This window comes from Chrysoperla carnea, chromosome 3, assembly GCF_905475395.1.
Source record: "Chrysoperla carnea chromosome 3, inChrCarn1.1, whole genome shotgun sequence".
NCBI classification, from domain to species: Eukaryota; Metazoa; Arthropoda; class Insecta; order Neuroptera; family Chrysopidae; genus Chrysoperla; species Chrysoperla carnea.
Genome location: NC_058339.1, coordinates 21,648,791 through 21,676,151, shown reverse-complemented (window position 1 = coordinate 21,676,151; position 27,361 = coordinate 21,648,791). Strand labels below are relative to the sequence as shown.

Genomic DNA, 27,361 nt, shown 5'->3' with positions numbered 1-27,361 from the left:
AATAATTTTTATCACTGTTCCATTATTTTTTTTTTTACGTTAATTTAATTCCTATTTAGCAAAGATATGATATAGCAATCACATTGTATTTAAAAACCTAATTTACATGAATTACCTTGTAGGTAATTTGTTTTACAACTAGGCTATTATATAAGAGTACTTTAATTTTTCTTCAAGTAAAATATAAAGAGATTTTTTTTCTGTTCAATATATTACAATATTTACATGAATAAGTACATTATTAATTATCATTATCCTGAACAATAATTAAAAAGGAATGATGAGAATCTTTGATGAAGCCTACAAATAGTTTTGCAATAAAACTTAAAACCACACTTAAGAAAAATATCACGAATTATTTCTTATTAATAAATCTATGTTTTTAAGTAGATACGGAATGATTCATCAACTTTTTGAGAGATTATTAAAAAAAATTATATTGATTTTAATCTGAAGCTAATCAATCATTCTGTATTTATAATTCTAACTACATTATTTTAAATATTTACAGAATTCTACCACATTTGTTTTCATTGCACAACACCATATGTTCAATTTTTGTTTTTTTTCTTTTTAGTTCACACATATTTACTAGACAATTGTTTTGCCAATTCAGTATATTTTAAAAATTTTGAGTGTGGACTCTCTTCAAAGCTTGCTGGAGGCTGTGGACTTTTAGCGCTTGTACTTACTGATGGTGTATTAGAACCACTATTTGATAAAGTATTTCCACTGGAATTAACCCCACCTGGTGTACTTTTGCCACTGTTATTTGAACCACTGGCACCATGAGTATTGGATGTTGCTTGGTGTGCTTTTAATGACACAGGATCGGGTATTACGCCATCTTTTACAAAATGCATTTTTGATAAATGATGACGATATGCACCTTTTGATATGAAAGGTGTATCACAAAACGCACATTTCATAATAGAATCAGACGTCATGACAGCATCATTGCATGCCCAACTAAATGCTAATATTGCACCAGGTGTTGTACCAGTATTTTGTGTCTGCGGTAATGCTTGTGATGTTGATGGTGTACTTGATGATGTACTACCACTATTCGAGTTTGGGGTTTGACCAGATCGTTGATTTGTGTGATGTGTTTCAGTCTTATCGCATAATTTTTGCAATGCAGCTAAAGGATGGCTGCTTGTACGACGGCCACTTGAACTATTATTTTCGTTATTATTTGAACTACTTCCCCCACCCGATAGATTATCAAACATTGATGACAAGGCCCCTAAGCTTCCACCTGCTTTTTTCTCAGATGGCGTTCCAATAATACTTCGAGGTGTACCTGATCTGTCACTACTAGCAGGGCTACTTGCACTGTTTCGGCAAGGACTATTTGGGGGTAAAACTGTTTGATCGACCGCAGAAGGTGTTGGTTGTCGTGGACTTATCGACGGGCTAGGCATTCCAGCACTACTATTACTTCGCTTAACAACGCCACTACCATCTTCTTCGGGCATATCTTCCATTCTGCTATCCGTAGAAATTCTTGGTGGTAAAATTCCATTACCACTGTGATAGCTTGCCCTATCATCCTCCTCAGTCTCATCGTCCATTCGTTCTTTTTTAATTGTTATATTCTGTCGATGATTCTCAACATTATTTTGTCTTTGTTCATCTTCATCTATTACTTCTTTTTTAATAGTCAGATTTTCTCCCACTTCATCTTGTGTACTTTTTTCTGAAACTGGAGTTTGTACACGTTTATCAGGTGTAGTTCGAGGAGTAATTGACGGTGGTTCCATTTTTCGTTCCGGAGTCATTGAATCAATTCTACTACTACCTCTTTCAGACATTGAGCTAGATTCGCTTCCACTTCTTTCCCTGCGGCTAAATTGATGTTGTCCGCCATGTTGATGGTTATGGTAATTTCGTAAAATATTCATTGTTTGTGGATCAACTAAGGGTTTTGTATAATCAACGCTTTCATCAATTCCAAGTCGCTTTAGTATACTAGATCCCATAGGAGCAGTAGGTTGCGCGGTTGCATTCCCACTAAAATTCGCAGTATTTTGACGTACTCGTGAATCAAAACTTTTTTCAATTAATTTTTCAATAGCATTTAGAACCGAAGGAGAGGAGCCAGTTCCTTCTGATTGAGTAGTTGGTAATTCTTTGGTTGATAAATCTGTTGCTGAAGAAGGAGATCTATGATGACGTGGAGGTAATACTGGCGAAGGGGATTCATCAGACACACTTTTACGGTCTTCTCTGTTGGTAGGGGTAACATGTCCAACAATCATATTCGAATTATCAGGAGGCAATATACTGTTTGACATTAGGGCGTTTTTCAAAAAATTTCTTTGATTTACACCCAGTGTACCACCTCCCACGCATTGCCGAATATGATCCACAAACAAAGATGTTTCAATTTTATCCCCACATTTTTCACAACTAATGCGCCCAGCCAAAGACTGTTCACGTGAAGGCTTTATTCCTCCATTGCCAGCATCACCATTTTTGAATTCATGTTGTGCTCTTTCAAGTTCTAAAAGTTTGCGAACGGGTAGCGATTTTTTCCTTTTTTCTCTCGTCTGCCGTCGCCGACCGCCACTCTCTGTAATAGATCGCATTATGTGTTCTTTGTAGTGTGAGTTCTTCACCATATGATTACTCAACTCTTTAAGCGAACTAAATGCCTGATCACAAACTTTACACGTAAGAACAGCACTTACATGACTACTAGCCCCACCAGGTCCTCCGGAAGTAGGACCTCCACCGCTTCCTCCACCTCCACCTTTGGAGTCATCACTTGATTTCCAAGAAATTATTTGCTCTTGTGATATTATGTTTGTATAATGTTGAGTTTGTTGCATATGGCTGGTCATTTCAGCTAATGAACGGAAACTTTGACCACACCACATACATTTCAAAATTTGACGTGTTTGTTCTGCACCTTTTCCAAGCCATACATCTTGGCCACGAACTAACTTTCTCGGCAAAGGCATAGTTTCTTTTATTAACAAATTTAAATCGGCTTGAGATGGTTTTGAACTTGAGGAAGTACTTGAAGGGGTAGTAGGTGAACTAGCAGTAACTGATGGTGAAGACTGAGGTGGCATTTGTGGTGCTGGTATTGAAGGAGCGGACATAGGAGGAACTGGTACATTTACTCCACAGTGTTTTGCTTCTTTCATATGTGTGGTCATTGCGGCTAAGCTTGGGAAACTTTGCTTGCACCATACACATTTCAACACATCTTTTGCTTGCTCCGCACCTTTATTCAACCAATGTGACTGCCATGCACTGTGACGATTTCCAGTTGAAGTATTTGACGTACTAGTGGTTGAACTGTTTGCCATGGAGCGGAACAAATCTTCACCTCCTAATTTACTTAGTTCACTCATTTTTTCCAATGCTTTCGTAGCGTCACTTGGAGTGGGAACACTGTGTTTTAGTTTCCCATTCCAAAGTTGAGATTCTGCCATATTTGAAATATTAGAGCTATTTTTAGGAGATAAACTTGCAGCTGCTACAGCAGCTGCAAAATAAGGTAAATGAGATGCAACTGGGGAGGTCCATGGTGAAACGACTGTCGGTTTATAATCTGATGATCGAGTAGACTTTCGTGGAAGTTGAGAACTGTTATCATCTGAGGTTCGTTTTCTGTTTGAAACAGACAAATCTAATGGAGCACCCGCCTCAGAAGGACTTGGAGTTTCGGTTTTACTTAAATTCATTGCATCATCCCCTTCTTCAGACTCCGTACTTTTCACTCTTTGTGGGCGCTTTGTACTAAAATCCAATATGGCACCTTCATTGTTATTCAATGGTGATTGCATTGGAATTGGTGTAGGTGAAGTCAATTGACTAGGTGTGTTTGCAAGTAATGCTAAGCCACCTGGTGGCGACGTTGAAGATGTAATTAATGGGGATACAGCACCCCGTGGGAATGTTGTTGGCAATGGAGAAGTCATCATTAATCGATGTGAGTGTTGTGCAGCTAAATAAGCAGCCATTGCAGCAGAGTTTGGAGGTAGTAATGCGGCAGCTGCCGCTGGAGGTAGAGTAGCAGGAAGTGCAACACCAACGGGGCTAAGCGCACTAGCAGGTAATGCTGCAATTCCTCTTAAAATACTTGCACTACGATCAGCAACGAAAATTGTTGGCTCGTTAGATGGACATCTTGGAGGAGCAACTGATGCTGATTCAGTAGATTCACGTGATTGACAACGAGGACTCATTACATCCCTGTAACAAGGGAGAAACGAAAATATTAAAATTTATTCAAAATATTATTTATTTTTATATTTAATCTGTATACTGAATTTAAAAAAGTAATGTTCTTGTTTTAAAATTTTTTTTATAAAATTATAAGTATTAAGAATAGTTGATCAAAAAACAAAGAGATGGCAGCACACGTACATTCAAACAATTGATATCACATGTTAAAGACATTTGCATGCATTTTATTCAGTAAAATCAAAACATTCAAAAATGCTAAAATATTTTTTTTTAATTATTACCTTTTTATTAAATTTCAATATAAAAATTAATAAACACTTCACAAAACATAACAAATAAATAAATAAATAAATACACACTTTTGAAAACAATTTTTTTAAATAACAAAAATTTTTCAAAATAAATAAATACGATTTAAAAGTTTTTTTTGGCTTTAAATTATTTGGTAAATATGACACAAAATTAAATATTAATTGTTAACACACAAAAAATAAGTATGTCCAAATTTCTTTTTCAACATTACAATCTAACAAACACAATTTAACTGAGACTATAAAAACTTATAACACGAGATTTCGTTTGATATGTTCGTATATACGTCATAACAGACGACCGTGTATATATGGCAAACGAAAGCTATAAAATACTTCAACACTATTTATGCTTTGCCGGTTCGGCATTGAATGAAGGAAAAATGTTTGCTTTATGTTTAATTTACGATACACCGACAGCGTGTTGTATATAGCTGCTAAATAATGCTACATCCCTTCTCCGTCGACGGTAACTACCCGAATGCGAGAGTTTGTTGCTAGCGGTCGACTTTCAAGGGGGATAGAATGATATTCTTGTATGTATATATATGTGTGTTATGTCGTATATCTCTATGTTATATGTTTGAGTGGGGTGGATTTATGTGTTCTTTCTGTGTTGAATGGTGGAGTATATGGCATTTAAGAAGTAGGGGATGAAATGTATATATAGTATACGATATATATGTAATACCCCTAATCTGAGATGTGAGTAACAAACAGAATGAGTAAGTGAACAGTATATTGTTATTGTTGTTGTTAGTAAATGATTACTTTTCTTCAACAATACGTCGTTACAAATAAATGTATGCGCTGACATATTTAGACCGATTTTTTCAATAGAATGTACCCTAATTTTTACTTGGGGTGGTTTGTATAACAGGTATTTTCAAAAAAAAAATGAATTCTTTAATATCTATTTTAATCTGAAATCATTCTAGTAATGTATTCATCCCATCCCTATCGGATTCAAACAACTGACATTCATTTCCGCCATATTTCTCAAAATTTTCCTGTTTTCCAATTTAATTGTATCAAAATATTGTATTCTTCAATTGTAATATAGAATAAAATCATTGTCTTTAAAATTTGTAAACATTTAAGTTTTCGCTAAAACGGCACCGATAAATTTGAGATACATTGTGAACAAATAAACTTCGGAATTGACAATTAGAAATTGCATATTCGACTTTCTTGATAAGAATATTTTTTTGCCTAGAGTTGAAGTGTAAAAATAATAAATCTTTTAAAAAGTTCAAAATTTGCTACGTAATTAAACAGGAATGAAACGGAATTGCAGGTGATTAACTGTAATTTCAAAAAAAGGTATGTTTTATTATTGAATGTGAAGCTCACAGTTCTTTGTTTAGAACCTATCATTGTGACATCATAAACATGGATGACAACTTGATTAAATATATGAAATTTTAAATAAAAGTTCTAAAATAGAAATTCTAAAATTCTAAATGCATTTATTTTCACATTAACGCATCAAAAATGATCGAATTTTAAGTTGAGTAATTATACCATACAGGTTTATGTGTCCTCTATCCTACCGAATGTTTACGTAAAAATTCTTCGTTTCCTACCGTTTCCTAAGCATTCCCTTATTGTAAACAAATTATTTAAAAATGTTTGAGATACAATTCGTGTCTAGTTTTATTGATTTATTTTGTACATACCTAAGAAGGGAAAAATATTTGAAAATTTTGTGAATTTTTACATTTACATAAAGTGTCAACTTAAAGATACACTATTATATTCTTTTGTGTAACCACTAACTATTTACGGTGGTTAATTCTGTATTGACATTATTTGTTTTTCTATTTTCAACATTTTGTGTATTTTGTATTTCAACCTAAAATAATGAACAGTCAAGTAATTGATGAAAACCAATACTTTGACGTGTAGGTACCCAGACAGAATTTTTTTAAATCGTAATATGTGTTATCGTGCCGCCATTTTTAGTTCAACCAACTTTGGGAAATTATAAAAAAGTAAGATGCAAGAACATATATGTTAAGGACGTAAAACTCGAATGGTGAGGTTGGCAGGAAAAAAGGCGTCTATCCGGGCGAGTTGGCCGTTGCGTACTTTGTACTGCGCATCAGTCTTTTTTTAAATTTTTCTTCTTCTGCCAGTGCTGATCAAAGAGTATATTAAAATTATATATTAAAATTAATAATTATATATATTAACAAATGTCATAACTATTGCACAACAACAAAAATGTGAAAATATCAAAATAGACATTTTCTATGCTTATCGCTAGTTGCAAAATTTTGGCTTCCACAATGTCACATTTATAATGCATAATTTGCTTTTGACTTGAAAATCAACTTAATTAATAGGTATATCATCCTTGCGATTTTCTTGCCGGATACAATTTCTAATGAAATTAAGTTTAGACAATTTTTTAATAAAAATTTTACATTTTTTTGAATTCAAAGTTACAAGGTCCACAATTATAGAAATATTTCGAGGGAAGGAATCTATAATTTGATATATTTTATCAAATATTTTTCAAACCAAAATTGGTAATCATGATTGGTACAAGATACAAGAAAAATTAAAAAAAAAAAAATGTTACTTTATGGAACACAGACATTAATAAGTGTAAATAAGTTAAATTTTTTTTCAAACTATTTATTTTATGAATGAATGATTCCAAACTTTTTCGATAGCATTGCCGCTATAAGTAATACTTTTTTCAAAATGAACATGAAATATAGGGTAAGTAACATGATTATGTCCATTCAAAAATTTGAAATGTATTATTATTTTTTGCATTCAAAATAGATTTAATTTTTTGGTGCACTGCGTATAAAAAAGATTTTTAATTTTAAATGTCGATATAAAAAAAATTAAATTCTTTGTATAAAATGGGCGATAACATTAAATCAATCAGATTTTATAAAAAAATATAGATAAATAAATAAAATTAGCGTCATATCATAAAAGAAAATCTGTGTAGCCATACATATTTTTTTTTCTTTTTTGCAAAAAAAAAAATGAAAAAATAAAATTATTGTTAATATAATTTCAATTTATAATAGTCGTAAATATTATAAACACCCTAAATGTATTATAGAACCCCTCTTTTTTGTAATATGTAAGAATAAATTATGTCTTCTTTTGTTATTTACTCATAAATTTCAGTAAAAATATAAATTTTCTGTAACTTTGAACAGAAATCTATATTGTGTATCCTCTACTATGCCCTTTTTTGTTTTATTTTACTTTTTTTTATATTTTATACTATAATTCAAGGCGTATATAATATGATTACAAAGTAGAGTAGATATTCTTTATTTATTCAAATGTGTACAATCATTTTTGATACGAAACAAAAGAAATTATTTTTTACGATAGGTAAGCTTATCTAAATATTAAAAAAGGAATAAATATTACAGAAGGTTACACCAAATAGTTTGACCGCCGTTTAGAAAACCTCTTGATTTTAAGTAAAATTAAATTGAAGATGTTTTTTTGTCATAAGGAAAATATTGATTGAAGTATTCATTTCCAAGTGTTAATTATTGTAAAAACGTTTTTGTCCAATACAAATTTTGGACGAAGTAAACAGACGTACAGGCAAAAAAGTGAATTAATAAAAAGCTTGTAAAATGCAATTAATAACATGCAGTCAAAATTTGATGTATTTTTGCAGATTGAAGAGAAACAATTGAAATTGTTCCATCTTACCCACGCGAAATTTTCCTAATTTCTTTATTAAATTCCATGATTTACCCCTCATTTTAAAGCTTATCGTGCTGGATAATGAAGAAAAACTCACGGTCTAAAAATATACCGCTTAAGAAAAAACAGGCTATAGAAGTAATAGTAATATTTAATTTTGTTGATTATGTAATTTGTATATGATATCTGTAAACAAATTGCCTATAAATAAAAAGAAAGCATTGACAAGACTATTTGTCGTCTTTTATGGTTGTTGTCTTGCCATGGGCATATCGACAGAAAATTCTAAATTTGTGTATACTTCGTAGGAATATAATAATACATTAACCAAAATTTTAAGTCGATTGACCGTCTCTAATTCGAGTTAAATACAATTTAATTTCGGATAATTAACATGGAGAGCATAGGAAAGGTTGCGTTTCGTTGTATTTTTAACAAATTTTTTAATTCTAGAAAAAAACTAGATTTAAGATATTTTCAAAAAACTAACTGAACATTCATGAATTTGTGCATGTGAGTTTTTAAAAAAAACCAAAGCTATTGACCGCTTCATTCTTGAGATATAGTGACTCAAAGTTATTTAAATTTTTGGTATAACAGAAACAATTATATTTAGAGTATAAGTAGTGTAAGAGAGATGTCTATTATATACAGAATTACAGATGTTTATTACCATGCTATTATCATACAGAATACGTGATAAATGTACAGTTGAGTTAAAAGCATGTTAAAATTAATACTTCCTTGAGTGTGCTAAGCATACCTATACGTACATACCACTGCTGTATGATGTAGTACACTATTTTTGCAACATAATACAAAAACAACCACCTGAAATTATCTAATTTTTCCTGTTCGTAAAGGTGTATGGTTTATGTTGCTTCTAGGTAAAATGCATATTCTACGCATTAACACATTTCGTTTATTGATTAAACTATTTAAATACAAAAGTACTCCTTCAAATGATATGAAATAAGATTGTGAACGCAAATATAATTAAATTTATAAATATATATTCAAATAAAAATATACACATATAATACCTACAGAAATATATCTTTTTATGACTATTTATGTATAATGATAATTATTAAAATATTCTCAACTGTGTAGAGTTGTCGTTTGTAAATATTATAAATTTAATTTTTTTTTTTTTTACAATTTGTTATTTTATACCGTGAGCCCATAATGAAATAAAATTTCTATGATTCATTTTCTTTGCCATTTTGAGTGTAAAGAGTGCAAATTTGGTTAGACAAAATGACATTTTAACGGTGCTTCGAGGGTTGAATTTGAAATTAAGTTTTTTCAGTGTTTGATTTTCGTATTTCAACAGCTTTCTTGTTTGCAACTGTTAAAAGCTTGAAAAATGAAATTGTTTGTTTATATAAACGAAAAGCACAAACAATCATCAAACTTTGCATAATTTCGAAACTTGAGCTTGGGTTAAAGCCTCTTTTTTGACGGTTCCGTCATCAAAAATGAAAAAAGGAACCCTAATAAATTCGACATGTTCGCCTGTTATAAAAGTCAAACTTAAAAAACTTTTCTTACTTGTTCTATTTTGATAAATAACTTTAGATTTACTCCTTCAATGAACAACCAATAGTTTCAAATAACTTTTCTTCTCCAATGAGGTGATAAAATTTGAAACGATACAGTAATTAGGAAAGGAGCGGTGCTGACAATTGGTTAAATAACTAGATACCGAAAATTTAATGAAATTTTACCTGAGAAGAAAAGTTGTTTCAAACTTTTTATTGCAAAGATATATAAGATTCATACAAAGATATATAAGACAATGATGCATCATTGCATCATGTCTGCCGAAAACCCGATAAAATGTTTCTTATGAAACTCTATCGATATTACACGCTCTTAGTCCCCTTTTTTATTACTAAATCTATCTGTATCAATTGTCCAAATAGTAGACAAAAAAATTATTAAAATTCTATAAACCACTTACGGTCTATGTTCGGGTAACAAAAAATTAAAACACACTAAGCGAGTACAATAAATTTCGGAAAAATATTAAATAAAATAAGATCTTTTATATTTACCGGAAACTTACATCACAATCTAAATAATTATCATCAAACCTGCCTACTCTAAGCTTGTACACATTTTAATCCAACTACAGACAAGTGGTTTTTAACAGCCAGGCTCTTAGCTTTCTGAAGTAAAATTATTGTATGCCTTAGTAAACTATTTTAAAGTAGTAAAAGCAACTGTTTATGTGACAGTTAATGTATCAAAATTTTTAGTTAATCGTTTCATTAATTAACTTTTAAACTTTAAGCTCTCTTTTGTTACTCCCAAATTTCGGATCAAATGACATGATTACTCGTACAACCTCGCACATTAGTGATCAAATTTACCGCATATTTTTTTAGAGGATATCAGATTGCACTCTCAGACAGACAGGCATAGTTAACTTTGGTTTGTAAATCTTGTTATAATACACCTAGAAACCAATTTTGATTTTCAGGGTAAACAAAGTATCTTTCTCCAAGAAAGTTAAAAAAACCTCAACACATATGCTTCTAATTTATGATAATAATTATATAAATTAAAGACTAGGATCTTATGTTGTAGCTTTTAACGTTCAGATGCGAATTACAGTTGAATTTAATTAGTTTATCAAGTGATAATATAATTATTTATTATCGCATTTCATTCGGCTCATTTAAAAACTAGAAATAAAAAAGTAACAGAATTAACTGTTTAAATACACTGAATATCCCAAGTTTAAGAAAAATGTTTGAATTAAATTTTTTATATTAATGTCATATAAAAAAATATACACCTGAGAGACAATCCAATCGAACTAAGCGAAAGATAGCTGCTTTCTTAAAACTAATTTTCATGTAATTTTGGAAAAATTTAAATCAGTTGTTTCGATATTCGTAGAAAATTAAGTAATTGTTTAAAAGTGTATTTATGTATTTATTTTTCAGACAAAACTTAAAAAAAAAATTAACTCACCGTTCACTATTGTTATTGTTATGTATACTGCCCGTTTCCATAACATCTTCGTCAACATTAGATGTATTTCTATGTGATTCAGAATTAATTAACGATAATGGCGTACTACTTCGATTTGGTTGCGGTGACGATGATATTGGTATAACAGGAACTACTGTTATTTCCTCCGGTACATCGGATGTGTGTTGTTGTGTTTCATCTTGGTCTTGTTGTTGTTGTAATTCATCATCCTGTAACCCGGGTGATGCTCTTGGTGTTGATCCTTCAATTGATGTATCATCACCTTCGAGTTTGTCTGTGTCAGGTGATCCATCTTCTTCACCTCCTTCGCCACCTTCCCCTGTTAACAAAAACAATAATTATTAGAAAAGTTTATCACCATTTATTACCTAATCTCTGAAGTAAGCGGTTTCAAAAAACTCAAGATAATTTTGTCGTTTTAGATGTCAAATGGAAGGTTTTTATTAGATCGTTCTACATATAAATCCTCATTTTGAAGTCAGGAAGTAAAAGAGTCAGGGCCGTCTCGATTCAAACTTGCAGATTGGACCGCTAGTGTCACAAGTGACACTGCAGTAGCTTATGCAGAGAGGTGGGAAGTCTGAAATGGTTCTTGTCTCGGATAACGGTTCTTATCTTGGATCCTTCTTCTTCTTACTTAAAATAAAAGCTCAATACTAAAACCTTGTAATAACAAAATCAAAATTCTGATTCCGATTATTAAAAGTTGATTAAGTGTTGGACTAAGTCTCTTTAAAAAAGTGTTTTTCACAGGAAAATTTTGCTTCTTTTTAGGTGCCAAATACATATTTTCAATTTGCGGGAACATCGTGTACATACACTAATACTAATATGGACTATAGTTTTATAAGGAAAGGTTTTAATATGAGTTCGGTTTTTGAACCGCAGAAATTGGAATGGTAACTTAACTGACCTAAATACAACAAAGGCAGTACATTATAAAAACAGTTGTTTAATAGATTTTTACAATATAACAATAGTAAAATAATTAATTAAACATGAATTTCAAAAAAATAAAATAAAGAAAACATTAAAAAGTTAAAAAGTCATATTTTTAGTATTAATCATCCATAAATAAAATATGTCTTAGGTCATAATTTAACTGTTTATTATTATAAAAATGATTAGTAAAAGAACACATATTAATTATTTATATTTATTTCATACAGTGATGTAGGGGAAAGTTGACTAGGTAGATTTATATTACTGTCTTCCAAGTTGTTTATTTAATAATTTTTTACTCGCGATAATGAACTCATACAAAAACATATAAAGAAACAGAAACATGGAGAAATCGTGGTAAGAATCCGAGGTGAGGTAATGAGATTGGGACGAATGTCATCCAACTTCATTTAGGAAGTAAAATTTCTCCCATCAATTATCGATCCCACAAATAAAAAATAGTATGAAATTTGATAAAAATACGAGGGAAGAAATTGGATTATACATTATTTTATCTTTTTATTAAATTTTAACGCGACTTTTCTGAATAAGCGACGGGATTGATTTGATCGTCAGAAAATTGTCTAACACCGTTTGGGGGTTAATTTTTTATATTATAAATGCGAAATTAGCATGTTTGTTTGTTTGTTTGTTTGTTTTTTACGCTTTCACGCTTAAACTAGTGAATGGTTTTTAAGGAAACTGTACAGCAATAATAGCTAATATATCAGAATAACACATGAACTATAATTTATTAAGATAAATTAAAAAAAAATAAATAAACAAATTTAATATAATTTGACATTTGACATTACCATAAATCACAGATTTCTGCTGTAAAAGTAGTCATTTGACATTATCACAAATTACAGTTTTCTGTAAAAATAGTCAATATAAAATATTTCACGGCTATTATACATTTAAAAAAATGGAAAACCATACATATATTTTACCTGTGTAAAAGAATCCTTACCATTATTTCGAGTGTTATGGAAAGGGGATAAGCGAGAGCAATCTTTATCAATCTTTACTTTTAAGCCCAGCGAAGCGGGTGGGTATCACTCTACTATTTCAATAAATTTGCCTTTTTAGTTTATTCTATTCAATTCTTCAACAAAATTTTCAATTATATCAGCATATATTTTGTCGAATCTTGGCATTGATTAATTGACCCTCCAGTTTAGAACATGAGGGTCAATTTTAATATGCGTTGTGCAACACATAGACAAAAATTAGAAGTACAGCCAACCTTGACGATCTTCTCATATTTATTTCATACAGTGATGTATGTACATTTATTTTAATGAAATAATAATCATAAAATTTCAAATCATGAAAAACAAGATAAATCGATTAACGTTTTATTTAATAATTTTTTTCAAACAACTTTTGAAATGTATAATTATTTATCGTCGTTAAAATTAATTTACTGTATATTACATTTGTTGTTAAAAACTTGTTTGATTTTATTTTCAAAAAGTAAAAATGAAAATAATAAAAATTTTTATATTATTTAAAGTATTTTTTTGTATTAAATAATTATTTTAAGTCACTTCGTAAAATCGTCATAAGTCAGTTTGCGTTATTTATTTATTTATAGATATTTTAATAAAGATGGATATTTTCATTTGTAGACAATTATTTATTAATATATATTTATTTTGCAACAAGTGTGGAATTACTTTTGGCAGCCTTGGACTGAATTTTTGTAAAAATTTTGTGGCAGGTATAGTATTATTGACCTTCAAATTTTTTTGGTTTTTTTTAGTTATTTGTGTTTAAAATATCATCAATCAATTTTAAAATTTATGAGTAGTTTTTTAACAATTTTTTTTTCCAATAAATAAATCTAACCTTTGTTTTGTAAGACATATTAAAGCTGTACAGGTTGTTTCTTTTACAGTCAAACCTGGGTAAGTGAGAACTGGATAAGGGAGAAAACTCTATAAGTGAGAGTAATAGCCAGGACCCGTCATTTTAAGCTCCCAAAACCTCTATTAGCGAGAAACAGAACCCTCTGTAAGAGAGTCGTTTTTCGCTCATGGACCTCCGTAAGTGAGTCTGCTACTTATCTATATCTGTATAAGCGATGGTCGAGCTTTATTTAGGAGGAATTGTAGCTACAATAAAAATACTTACATACATATTTACTACATTCGTACCCGAGAAACTCGGGTTAGTGAGAAACCTCTATAAGCGAGAAGGAGATGGTTCTCCCTTGAACTCTCGCTTATACAGGTTTGACTGTATATGTGTAAATAATTTGAGAGCGATAATAAGGCACGTATCGTCCTTCGGGATATGATAATAAACTAAACAGAAGGAAGAATTCAAGTAAGTATAGTATAATTTATTTAAATATTTCATAATTATATACGTCAAAGTTTCTTAAATTTATCTCGAGTTAGAGACAGTCAATCGACTTCAACTTTTCATGGTTATTGTATTATTCCTTAATAAGTATAAATAATTTAAACTTTTCTGTCACAAATACAACAGCCTTAAATAGCCCATACCAAGACAACAGCCTTAATCGTAAAGCATACATATTGGCAACAATTTAAAGTATTCCTTTTATTATTACGGAAGAATACCCACGAATACCCATAGTCGTCAAACATCGTCAATTATTTCCACAAATCTTCACGTAGAATTGCTGGTCAGTGTATTGATAATATCTATTTTTCACAAAAGTGAATGTGTCCCATACTTCCAATTCATTTTACCTATGTGTGTTCCGAAGGTTTAAAATAGACGGAAATCTTTACTTGTGTATTTTTAAGTTTAATCAGGATGCTTTTATAGACAATCTATCTCTTTTTTTCTTATTGACTAATATCCATAACTTCATTTTGATGGTTTTAGGTCGCTAGTTTATTAAATTCTGTAAATGTTTGTTCACTGAAATATAACAAAGCAATACATCACAACGTAAATCACATTTTAAAATTAATTATTGCATTTGTAAACATTGTTTACTATATAAGATACAAGTTCTCTCTCTTAGTAGATAGTATCATTTATATTACTTAAATATTGTTGAAATGTATTTTCGCTTTTCAACATCAGTTAAGATTGTTATCATTATTGTTGGCGTAATATACTCTTCTTTCAAGTTTAATTCCATTCTAATTTAATGACCAATGAATACTATATTATCTTCGAGGTGGTCAAACTCGACTCTCTTCTCTACCTATACCAACATATTATATAAAGGTCTAACAAGAACATTATTACTATATAATTTCACAATAATAATACAAGCAATGGCGGACGAGATTTTTTAAGACTAGATCAATAATTTTCAGTAAAATGTTACCACTTGGTGGTAGTACATTATTTTGAATTGTCTGTCATTGTAGACAACCACAACCAATATATGCTATAAGCAAACAAACACATACATAAAATATGTAACGTATAAATTTAAAATATATAGAATACCTATACGGTGATGTTTAATAAAAAATATTTCGAACAAAATTTGTGTATTTATTTTGTGAGGAACATTTATTATATTTAAACTTCTGTTCAATTTACAAGATGGGTCCTATGGATCCCGGACTAAATTGACTTATGTTGCTTATTTACGAATCCGATCTCACTTTTTACATCCTAAACACGCTATAAAAATTCCAGCTTGATTTCTCTTTTCGTTTTTGAGTCATTGTTTTAACAGACAGACAAACGGACGGACAGAAAGACAGCCGGAAACGGACTAACTAGCCGATTTTATTAACACTAGCTGATTTTAATTATTGATTCAGTTTTCGAGGCGAATGCAATGACTTTCTATTAGAAGGTGCATAATGTTGAATATATAATGGAAAAAATATAAATAATTATCTTTTTATTTTTGAAAAAAAATAACATAAAATAAAAATATTGTACAACTTATTCAATTAAAATAATTATTATTCAGCCACTAGCTATTGTTAATTAGTTTTCCGTTTCTCATCTCTAGTCTTTATCCTTTTTGAAAGCAATTTTTGTAGAATTCATTTATTTGAATGTGCTCTTCTTATTACTTCTTATTAGAAAATATGCATATTCCGATTCAGGCGAATCTTACTGAACATGATTCGTTATTTTTTTTCAGACTTTCATATGCCTGCATATACTTTCAATTTTTAAGCGTACAATATCATAAATCACAAGCTATAGTAGTTATTTTGATGTTCCGTATCATACATTACACCTTTGATGGATTACGGTTAGACTAAAAGAATAGTAACATTTTTCCTGTTAATATTTAATTAAAAATTTAATGATGACCCCTACTGAATACACACTGCATTAAACTGCACTCTATCATTTCATAGCAAAAGGTTCGAATAACTTTTAAACTCCATGCCTTTGAATTGAAGAAACATATTTATGATTAAAAAAGATAAAATTGTAGATTACCTTGAATTGGTGCTAATAATGTTTTTATCGAGTTATAAATGAATATATATAAAATAAATCGATTATCGTGTCAATGCCTTTTTTAAAACGACTAGGACTAATAATATTTATTGATATATATTTTGCAGATCTTTTTTTGGTGCAAAAACTGCCAACATTTTCGAAAAATTATTTTAGGATGGCTGAACTTCGGATATTTATTTCTATATGGACATCAGGTTAAGATGTCTTGCACCTGGAGTGGGCGTTCGCTAGTAAAAGCATCTAATTTCTGTCGGGAAAATTAAAATAATAATCGCTAATTATAAAACTAAATCAAATTAAAATTATAGCCAAAACAAAATGATTATATTATTATAATAACATCTGGCACGTTGCTATAGCAACGACAAAAGTATCAGGTAATTATAATTTATATTGTCAGATGCCAGACTTCACTTCATCCTAACTTAATTTTAACAAAAAAAAGGAGTATCTCAAATCCAGCGCTCTAAAAATCAACTTTTTCACGTTTTTTTAAATTTAGATTCAAAATGATTCTAAAAATTATTTTCGGAATAGAAAATAAAACCTTTTATTGAGATCTTCTAAAGCAAGCTACAAAAAAAGTAATAAGCATACTTACTCGACTAATCATATTTGATCAAAATTTATCGATTCTAAAAACAGAATCTCATCCACATGAAAATCACTAGGATTATAAACAGACTAAGGGTTATGTACATATCGAAAGAACCAATACTCGTTTTCCTTAGCTGAAGCGTTATATTCGAACAGATTGTAACTCAATGTATTCGTTAGCAAAAATTATAGCATACTTGATTATATCAATCACATTCACTCCAATGCATATTAAATCAAGATTATTTACTTTAATTTAAATAAACAGTTAGTTCATTTCAAATGCAATCAACAATATATGAAAAGCTTTACTACATTGAAGAATACATATTAGTTACTACTCGAATGAAATGAGTAACGTTTTTTAACTCCACAATACACCTTACTATTGATGGCTAGATGTCGAGTATAGTCAGCCATCTCCCTCTATACTTATGAAGACAACTCTGTAATAAGCTCAGAGGCAGACAGACAGATATACATAGTAGACAATATAATATCAGTACTGATTATAGATTTTCAAAGTTCGCATTAGTTGTCAATCAAAACTTATGTTCAAGTATAAGAAAACTTCATTAATGAACTTGGAAAAGACTTTATATTATATTCTAATATATTGGATCTGTATCTGTATATAATAGCACTGTGTGAACACAAAGTGGTTCTCTATAAAATCAATAGCTAAGTTTATGACAATATAACTATACTTTATACTTCAGTAAGTGACACAAATTATACCAATTAAACCAGTAGATTCAAAACTATTTTCATTCGTTAAACGAGGAATTAGTACATTTTTCTTGACAAAATATAAGTTATGATATCGTAAATGTCCAAGATGACCAGTCATGTGGACCACACTGTAAAGTTATTTTTCCAGTATCAATCAGTTGATAATGACTTGGTATCTTTGTATTATTCATTTCACATTTAGCACAGAATGTTCAATGAAAATTTTTAAAGAATTATTTTTCTCTGTTTCAAAGCGGATATTTTGATCGAATATATTTTTGAAAATCGAAAATGTCTGATCATAATTGTTACTTACAAGGAAATACAAAAGACGAAGTTAAATATAAGATCCGAAATTCTAACGTCCAACAAAATTAATAGTTTTGAGTAATGTGAGATACAGCGGATTATTAAAATGAGCATTTTCATTGAAAATTAACATCGAAATTTTTCGCTAATTAAATTTCTTATACAAAGAAGTGAAATTAATAATAGTTTAAAAAACCTAAAAAAGCTAGCTATCTACAAAAGCGTGTTTTTTAATTTTTTGAAGTATTATTCTTGAATATTATGGAATGTTATCTGCGCTTCCACCATCAACAATTTTTTAGTTAATCGTTAATCCTGACTACCCTTATCAGGACATCAATGAATCTTTCATTGTATTTTCATTGGTTCTTGATTAGTGTGCGAAGTTTCAATTCAATCCGATGTACAAACCACGCTAATAAAAGTGTGTTAAAAAAGGCAAAATTTTTAAGATTATATCATAATAAGCTGGAACACATTGTAAATAGGTCTGGTGTCTACTACACAAGTATAAGCAAAACAATAAACTTATTTCAGATTAAAATGAATAGATATTAAAATTTGGTTTTGTAAAGTACTTACATATTTTATTATATAGAAAAGTTCAGTGTTTAATAATGTAAAGTTATTCGAATGTCGAATTATCTATATTATTGTAATATATAGAAGAATATTATGATATGATTCGAATATGATATCAATTTTATAAATACATTTCTATGTTGGCAAACAATGACGCATGATCGTATATCATTAACTTTCATTCTACAATTTCCATATGATCATTATCTTACGAATTTTTCGTTAAGGATGAAAATAACAATTGAACTCATTTTATAAATAATCGAATTAGTTTTCTATGAGAAATCTTTGAAACAACGATTGTTTTAAAGTGAAATTTTGTAAAAATATAGTTATGATTTGTATGTGATGTTGCTTGAAATTTGAATTCGAAATCTCAATTTAATGTTCAAAATCTTTCATTAAAAATATTGGTAAACGATTCTACAAAGATAGTAGGAACGGTTGTCAGAATCAAACTTTTAAATAGAATTTTTAAAGAAAATGAGCGTGAATTCGGACTTTGGTTACAAACTCGGTTCAATTCATTCACGATGATTGGAAAATAACATTAATTTCCGTAATGACCGATAGAAGAAGATTTTTTTAAACGAACCAGAAACACTGAAAGACTGGAAGTATTTCTGAGTTCGGGTTGAAACAAGCAGTCGTTTAGGGTTTATGACTGGAAGCACTCTCTTATATTAATGCCTTCCCAAGTTTCGATGTAACAAAATCGTCGATATATGACCCGCATTATTGTATCACACGATAGAATTAAAAATCAAATAACTTAAAAAAAAAAAACTTAAAAAAAGAATGCATTTATTTACATTTTATTAATATTTAAACTTAAAAAGTACAAAATAAATTGTATTTTTCACTGCACCTCCACCATTATAGTTTCTATTTCTCAAGGTATCTTTCGAATTCCGTTATTACGTAATATCAGGTAAGAGTATCGTATTATATTATTATCAGGGACTGTTAAAAGACATGCAAAGTTTCTGATCATATAAACACCCCAAAGTGAACGCGAATACTGAAAAAATTCTAAAATTCCGAGGAATGTTCGAAATATGATACATAGACATGCTGATCAGACTAATAATAGCGCCTTAGTAATACGTTTCTGTAAATTTGTTGAGTAACTGATTTGAAACCAAAAATTCATTTTGTTTATAAAACATTTTTTGAAAAAAATAAAGGATATTTAACAGGTCATAAAAAATAATGTCTTTTTTTCAGAGGTGTTACTATATTTATGAATGAAGGAACCAAAAAGAATTGAATACAAATTTTTGTTAACTTAATTTTAGATAAAAATAACAAAAAAAAGATTTAATTCAGTAAAGAAGATTAAGTGTAAAATAATAGCACTTACACAAACAACACTCAAGTACATAATAATAATATAACGTATTATTTATCAATACAAAATAATAAAAAAAAAGTCTTATTTCTTAAGTATAAATAAAATCCAAAAAAGGTGAAAAAGGCGGAGTAGAAAATGTCAGTTGAATAGTAAGTACTCTAACTACTTGTATTATATTTGACCAATAATAATAATATGCGCATAACAAGAAGTGACAACAAGTAGTATTTGCATTCGTAAAATAAATAAATAAATAAAATAAAAACAAAAAGAATAAAAAATAAAAAGAAAAAATATAAAATAAAAACAAAACATAATGTTAAATAAAGAGTAACCAATATTCATTTAAAAACAAATACAAACAGATACCATGCAACTGACATCAAATTCATACGTTAAAAACATCAATGATATTGGATGGCACCCATGAATGGGTTTTTACATAAAATAGTTCATTTAAAGTGGGAAAAATAATTTCTTTTTAGAAAAGAGAGTAATGGAACTTAAATATGGCATCCTTCTTTTATATTGTAAAAATTTTTAAAGAAAACGCAGACTTTATAATACGTAGAAGCTTGGAAGCCGAAGAAATAAAGCTATTGTATGTAATGACAACATTTGAATCGAAATGATGACGATGAATTTGAATCAGAGACTGTAGAAATTGCTCAAAACATGTTTCGATCGCTTTGGTAGATGCTGTAGGTATCTTATAAGGTGTTTGAATCATCAGCTCTTGTAATAATGGCCTAGAAGTGTTGGAGAAAATTAAAAAAACATTTTCATGAATTTCAGAACTTTGCCAAACTTTTTGGTAGAGTCACTTATGATCTCTGCTATACCTTTTGATACTTTGGTTATGGTTCTTGCTTTTTCGATTTTCTTGCATACTGTGAGTATGTGCTTAACGTTGAAGTATACATTGCATCGGGAGCAGATCGGCTTTGGATCTTTTTTAGAATATACTGGGTGAGTAAGCTTGGTATGGTCAAGGTGAGGCCTTGTCGTTATGTCCAGGCAAAACATTTTGTCGGAAATTGATTATCACTATACTAAATCATCATGAACTACACTAACTGATTATCATTAGACTTAAAGTCTTGAAATATTATATGAATATGAAATTTTTAGTGCAGGTGATAGAGTAATTTTTCTCCAAAATTTAATTTTACAAATATTTTTGTCTAAAGAGTGCCACTCTATGAAGACATTATGAACTTACAAACATGATCATATGAATGCATAGGTATGCAACCCGTACATGTCATACCGTACATTTATCCGTCGCTAGTTGCTTACCAGATCTCACTCTTATGTAAGTTGTTTGTGCGTTTATGTTTAGTTACTGTTGTTGTTGTTGTTGTTTTATATTCTTTGCTGTTTTGCTACCTTGCTGCTGAAACTAATTACGTTGATTTATGTGGCTATTGTTCATTGTTGCACCACCGTGTTTGGACATTGCAAAGACATATGTGAACGCCCCCTTTTATGCATCGTACGACATTACGACCGCCTTTATTCCCGTATGTGAATTTCAGAGATTGCACATGTGTCCAAATCCAATATTATGCACATTATTATTGTAAATATTGTGTGTGTGATTTTATGCATGTACCCATTTTTTCTATATTTCGTTGTATTTTTTTTTTTTTTTTTGCTCCGGTTTTCAATACAGACCACCTAGTTTGACGTATTGGAAGCTTCATATTTTGTACAGAATGGAAAATAAATAAAGGTATATATATATATTAGTAAAAATGTACAGACATAAACTTGATACTACAATCCTTGCTTGAAATTATATTTAAATTTTAACATATTTAGTTCAAGATGAAGAAATGGGATTAAATTAAAATCACAGACACAGAAAGTACGGTAAAATATATACAAGAAAATGTAATGATACGTGAAGGCTAGGAGACCAAACTTAAATTTGATATTTTTGATTTTGATTAATGATGAAGTTTTTTTCCAAAGAAATTTTTCGACTTAGTAATTGAATAGTCCGATTTGCAAATCCCACCCAATCCGTCTTTAATCATTGATTATACTAAACATAATTTTGTTTTGGAAATTAGGAAACATTTTTATGTTGGACGTTCGAAAGGAAGTGGTTTACTTACAGTGTATAATGTTAGGAAGCGAGCCTCTGAAAATTTATTTGTATGAAGGGAGTATGAATAAATACGTTTCTATAAATATATAACATATATAATATTGTATTCAACCGATATATAACGAAGGTTTAAAAAAGAATATAGCAAACTACGCTATAACATTTCCAATTACGCTATACCAATTTACTACGCTATTCCATTTACGCTATACCAATTTCTCCAAAACTATACAAGATAGAAGGTTCAACATTTGTAGGTAGCTTCAAATACTTTGTCTTAGGTTTTAATTTTATACCAAATTTGCCGGATGATATGATGGTGGGAGGACAGAAAACTTTCCTAACTTTCGGAAAGGCGAACAGAAAGACATCATTTTAGTTGACATAAATGTTTGTAATTTTTTAAACTTATGCAATTGATAAAACCATACAAGATCTGGCATAATTGACACTGTCTATACAGGATTTTTCAACAATTAACTCTGTCAATTGTAAATTTTCACTTGTTTAAAGTTGAGTAAGGCCTGTAATTTTTTTTCTTATACAATTAATTCAATTAAATTTATAAATGAAATAATATTTTAATTTAGAATTTATTATCTATATTTAGTATTTTTGAGGTGAAAAGTTAAAACAATGTGTTCTAATTGTTTTTGAGGTTTTAGAAAGCTTTAAAAAAATAATGAATGTATATAATTAGTTCTAAAAAAATTGTCTGCGGTCAGAATTCATATTCCGCCAATTCATCCGATAATTATCTTCAACTATAACATCAACATTTGGGCCCTCATCTGTAACATAACAAATAATATATAACGAAATTTGACATTCAGATCAGAACCATTTTTTCAAGTCCTTATAACTCTAACTACACAAACTACATAAAGCATAAAAACATTGGTACATTATTATTTATTTATTGTTAATTTTTTTTCATGTTCTGCGAACGTAAAACATAACATGAAATTGTACAAGTTGCATACAAGTATTGTAGATATGTTTTTTTTTAGTTTACTTGTACCTATATAATATAATAATACATACATAAGAATACCGGACTGTGTAAATGACTTGAGAACATGGTCAATTTGTTGATAGCATCTAAAACAACTTCTTACCAGTCTTACTCGATTTTGTTTTTATTTAAAAAGTTAACTTCGTACAGACAGAATCAGTTAAAGAAAAACTTCACGCTATACACTCCATACAGACACAAGACAAACAAATAAAATGCTTTGGTTTCACCAAAGAGATATCAAAGACGCTTATCTTTTTCAATACCCTTCACATGATGTTTACTGTAACTACCTTCAATTCTCCAGTTCTTATTAAATTTATCTAATTATTTTGACCAAGATATATCAAACCGTAACGATGCGAGAAAGCGAATATTACTACCTCAGAAACAAACGAGCTGTTGTGAATGTAACTTTGAAAAGGCAGACCAAATACTTTTTTTGTACACTACTTTACAATTTGAATAAATTTGTAAAGTCATCCTACAATTTAAAATGGAAATTTTACAACTTAAAATGGAAAAACATCTGTAAATAATAGACGAAGGTACAGTGTCCAGATATTTTTATACCCTGTATGTCTGAAATATATACCAAGGTATATTAATTTTAGTCTCAAGTTTATAACACTTATAGAAATATTGAAGATACGAAGAAAACTTCTATGTTCATTAAATTATAATATTAGTCCATTATGTTTGTCCGTCTATCCGCCTGCCTGTCAGCCCGATAAATCAAAAACGAAAATATTATAAAACATTCTGAAACATTACAAATCATAATAGAACAACCTGGAACATTCTAAATCATCTTAACATTCTTGACATGAATCCAAGAAGTCCGGGTTCGAGTCCTGATTCGAGTGAATTTTTTTCAATTCTCTTTAATTAAGATTACCAGACAAGATATTTGCAAATATTAAGTTTACGCTGTATGTATCATATTAAAAATCGTCAATTATAATCGCACGAGACCATGATGTAAATAAATATCGTATACATGATTAAAAGTAAACAAAAACAAAAAGTAATAATATTGTAAAACATTCTGAATCATTAATTAAATGGAACATTTCAAATCATTCATTAAAAACTTCTGAAACATTTCAAGTCATAATGGAACAACCTTGAACATTCTAAATCTTTAGACCATTATAAACCATTCTGAAACATTCCCACGAGGTCTAAGGCTTTAAAAAAAGTATGACACTTGAAAATGTATAAATACCATAAAACCTTTTTATTTTGATTATCGAGGCTAATACAAAATATTTCTATCAGAAAGTTAAAAAAGAAATATTATCATATAATATCAAACAAAAATACTTGAAATAGTTTTGGATCAATACTTTTTATTTATTTATTTTTTTTTTTTGCATTAAAGAGTTTTAATAATAATAATCAGATATTATTGTCAGTATTTATTGCATCTGATTGGTTAAGCATGCTTTAGTTTCAGCCTACTGACCAATGGGAGGAGTTAATCTTGACAGCTGAGAAAGAATCATGCATCAGAAATAAACAATCAGATGTTGTTTGAATACATACACATTTTGGTACATGCATGTTAAAGTTTCTTCATTGATTGTGCATCTCATTTTAATTCATTGGTTTACTATACATATATATTATAATATAATAATATACATTATATTTTATAATAAATAAAAATGTATAATACCGACCTACCACTTATTACCCTATATACTATCGATTTTAATAATTTAAGTAGATCATTTGAATTATCTACTTCATTATGGATAATTCGTGCAAAATACAAGGCATTTATATTTTAAAAAAGAATTCTTTCTATTCATAATTTTCGAAATCAAATAATATTATTTCGAAAGATTAAGAAAAAAATTATTTGTAAAAATCCGATAATATCGCAGCTTTTGACTATTGAAAATTGTAATGATAAAATCTACTGAAAAATTGTAACTATTTCATTAAGAAAACTTCATAAAATAGCACAAAGATCTATCTCAGGAAGGGAGAGTTTTGAATACATGCCTAAGAACATGCAACGTGCAGTTCAATTTTTCGAATTAATCAAGTCAAATGAATATTTTGCAAGTATATTCGTTGTGTGCATAGTCATGGAGGAACAATAAAATCGATGCCAGCGCTTCCAGTGAAACATTTTGCTGTTAAAGGAGATTGTTATGACTAATTTGCAATTCTTTACATGTTAATGTTATAAAAAATGTCAAATTAAAATTATTGAAAAACACTAATTAATTAAATTTAATGCATAAAAAATTGTGAAAATAAGAAATCAAATTGAACAAATATTATTTTCAAATGTAAATTATCATAATTATTTATTTAAATTTGTGAGACAATAATATTAAATTTTCAATGTAAGTCATAAATGCATTCCATACAATTATATATGCAACCATACAATTCTATAGTTAAAGTAATGTATCGTTACCATGGAAACGCCTCCAAAAAAACTCACGCACGATGCGAATAAAGCACCATTGGCGTACTTATAGAATAAGTCCATGTGGCTTACATTAATCTTCCTTACATTTGTAAACAGAAAAGTGAAAAAGGGTTTGATTTAAGCCACAAGGACCAACCCTATATCTTTTGTTAATAGTTTAACTCTCATTTATATTTTCAAACTATTATATTGGCTTATTCATAAATAATCGATCGTATTTTGAAAAGTTTGATTGATTGTGCTATAAAAGAACCCTACCAACAAATTATGATATCCCAGACATTTATCTGTAGGCAAACGAAGTTATAAAGACACGTTCTATAACTACTTTTATTAATGCTTACAGGTCTAAAATGGATCATTAAGTATTACCCTCTTATTAAACCTTGCCACTGTTTGTAGGACACTTGTTATTAAGGAAATTTGAGATTATTATTTTTCAAAATTTAATAGAGAGTTATAAACATGTAAGAAACTACCACGTTCGATTTGTTTGCTTACTGCGTATAATTCAAACAGTAGATAGCTAGCTATAACGAAGAAGTTATGTAATAAATATCCCTTTCTACCGTTTCTCAAAGATTTTAAAATATGAGATTACTAAAGGTGCTACTTATACTGTTACTTGTGTGAGAGTGTGTTTTTTTGTAAACTTAAAACATGCTTATGTACAATTAATAAAGAGAACTATTTAACCAATTATAAATAATAAATTAATAAAAAATGATAAAAAATTATATTCCCTACAGGTGTTATATTACTTTTATGTTTACCTATGATTTATAATTATATAAAATATCTATTTAATATGTTTAAATTCCAACAAAACGAACATAAAAATTGTTTTGAATAATTATCATTTGAAAACAATCATTATTTAACATTCTTCACCATACGATATATTATTAGTGTTTAAAAACAGAGAATTTGTAAAATAATGTAGCTGAAAGTACCTGTGCATCGAGTTAATTCCGGTAACTCATAAGAAATTGCAGAATATCTTTTCGTATTAATGGTGTGATTTGGTTAGTAGCTCAAGTATCATCGTACCCAAAATCAGAAGAACATAGGAAGGGTGTTGAAGTAGAAACAAAAAAAAAATTATTACAAGCATTGAAAACTATAAAAAATAAAACTAAATAAAAGATAAAAACTAATAATCTCATCTTAATTGGTATTTATTTTAGAAAAATGTTTAAAATAATATGTTCTTCCCTGTGCCAACAAAAAAAATACATATTATTATGCATTAAGTGATTTCGCAATTTGAAGCTCGGTATCTTTTCATTTCAAGAACTCCTATCTTTTCAAAAATTCCTTTCTCTTTAAAACATCATTCTTCATACCCATTTAAACAAAGTTTTCAATGCTGGATTAAAATTTAATAGAAAAAACTATTCAGTCGAAATCTATTATAACAATGACTACATACATAGATTACTTTTGGAAATTGCCTATTTTACTTGGTTTCTCGAAAATAAATTAAATAAATTAAAAGTTAAAAAAAAAAAACTTTTTAAGGGACAAGCTTATATTGTACTAAAAAGTAGAAAATAATTTTTCTATTAGACACTCATACACGAGTATGTGTAAAAAAGCTTGAGGCGCTTAATTT

The 27,361-nt window shown here is 29.2% G+C and overlaps 1 protein-coding gene across 1 annotated transcript in view; it reads right to left on the bottom strand.

The window, feature by feature from the left end:
- Positions 1–486: 486 nt before the first annotated feature.
- The window catches only part of LOC123296436 (protein tiptop), a 360,365-nt gene continuing 333,490 nt past the window's right edge, over positions 487–27,361 (bottom strand). The window contains exons 2-3 of the mRNA XM_044877911.1: positions 11,196–11,535; positions 487–4,209 (exon numbers count right to left, since the gene is read on the bottom strand). Of these exons, the coding sequence (XP_044733846.1) occupies positions 579–4,209; positions 11,196–11,535 (3,971 nt within the window). The 3' untranslated portion in view covers positions 487–578. The remainder of the gene's footprint in view (positions 4,210–11,195; positions 11,536–27,361) is intronic.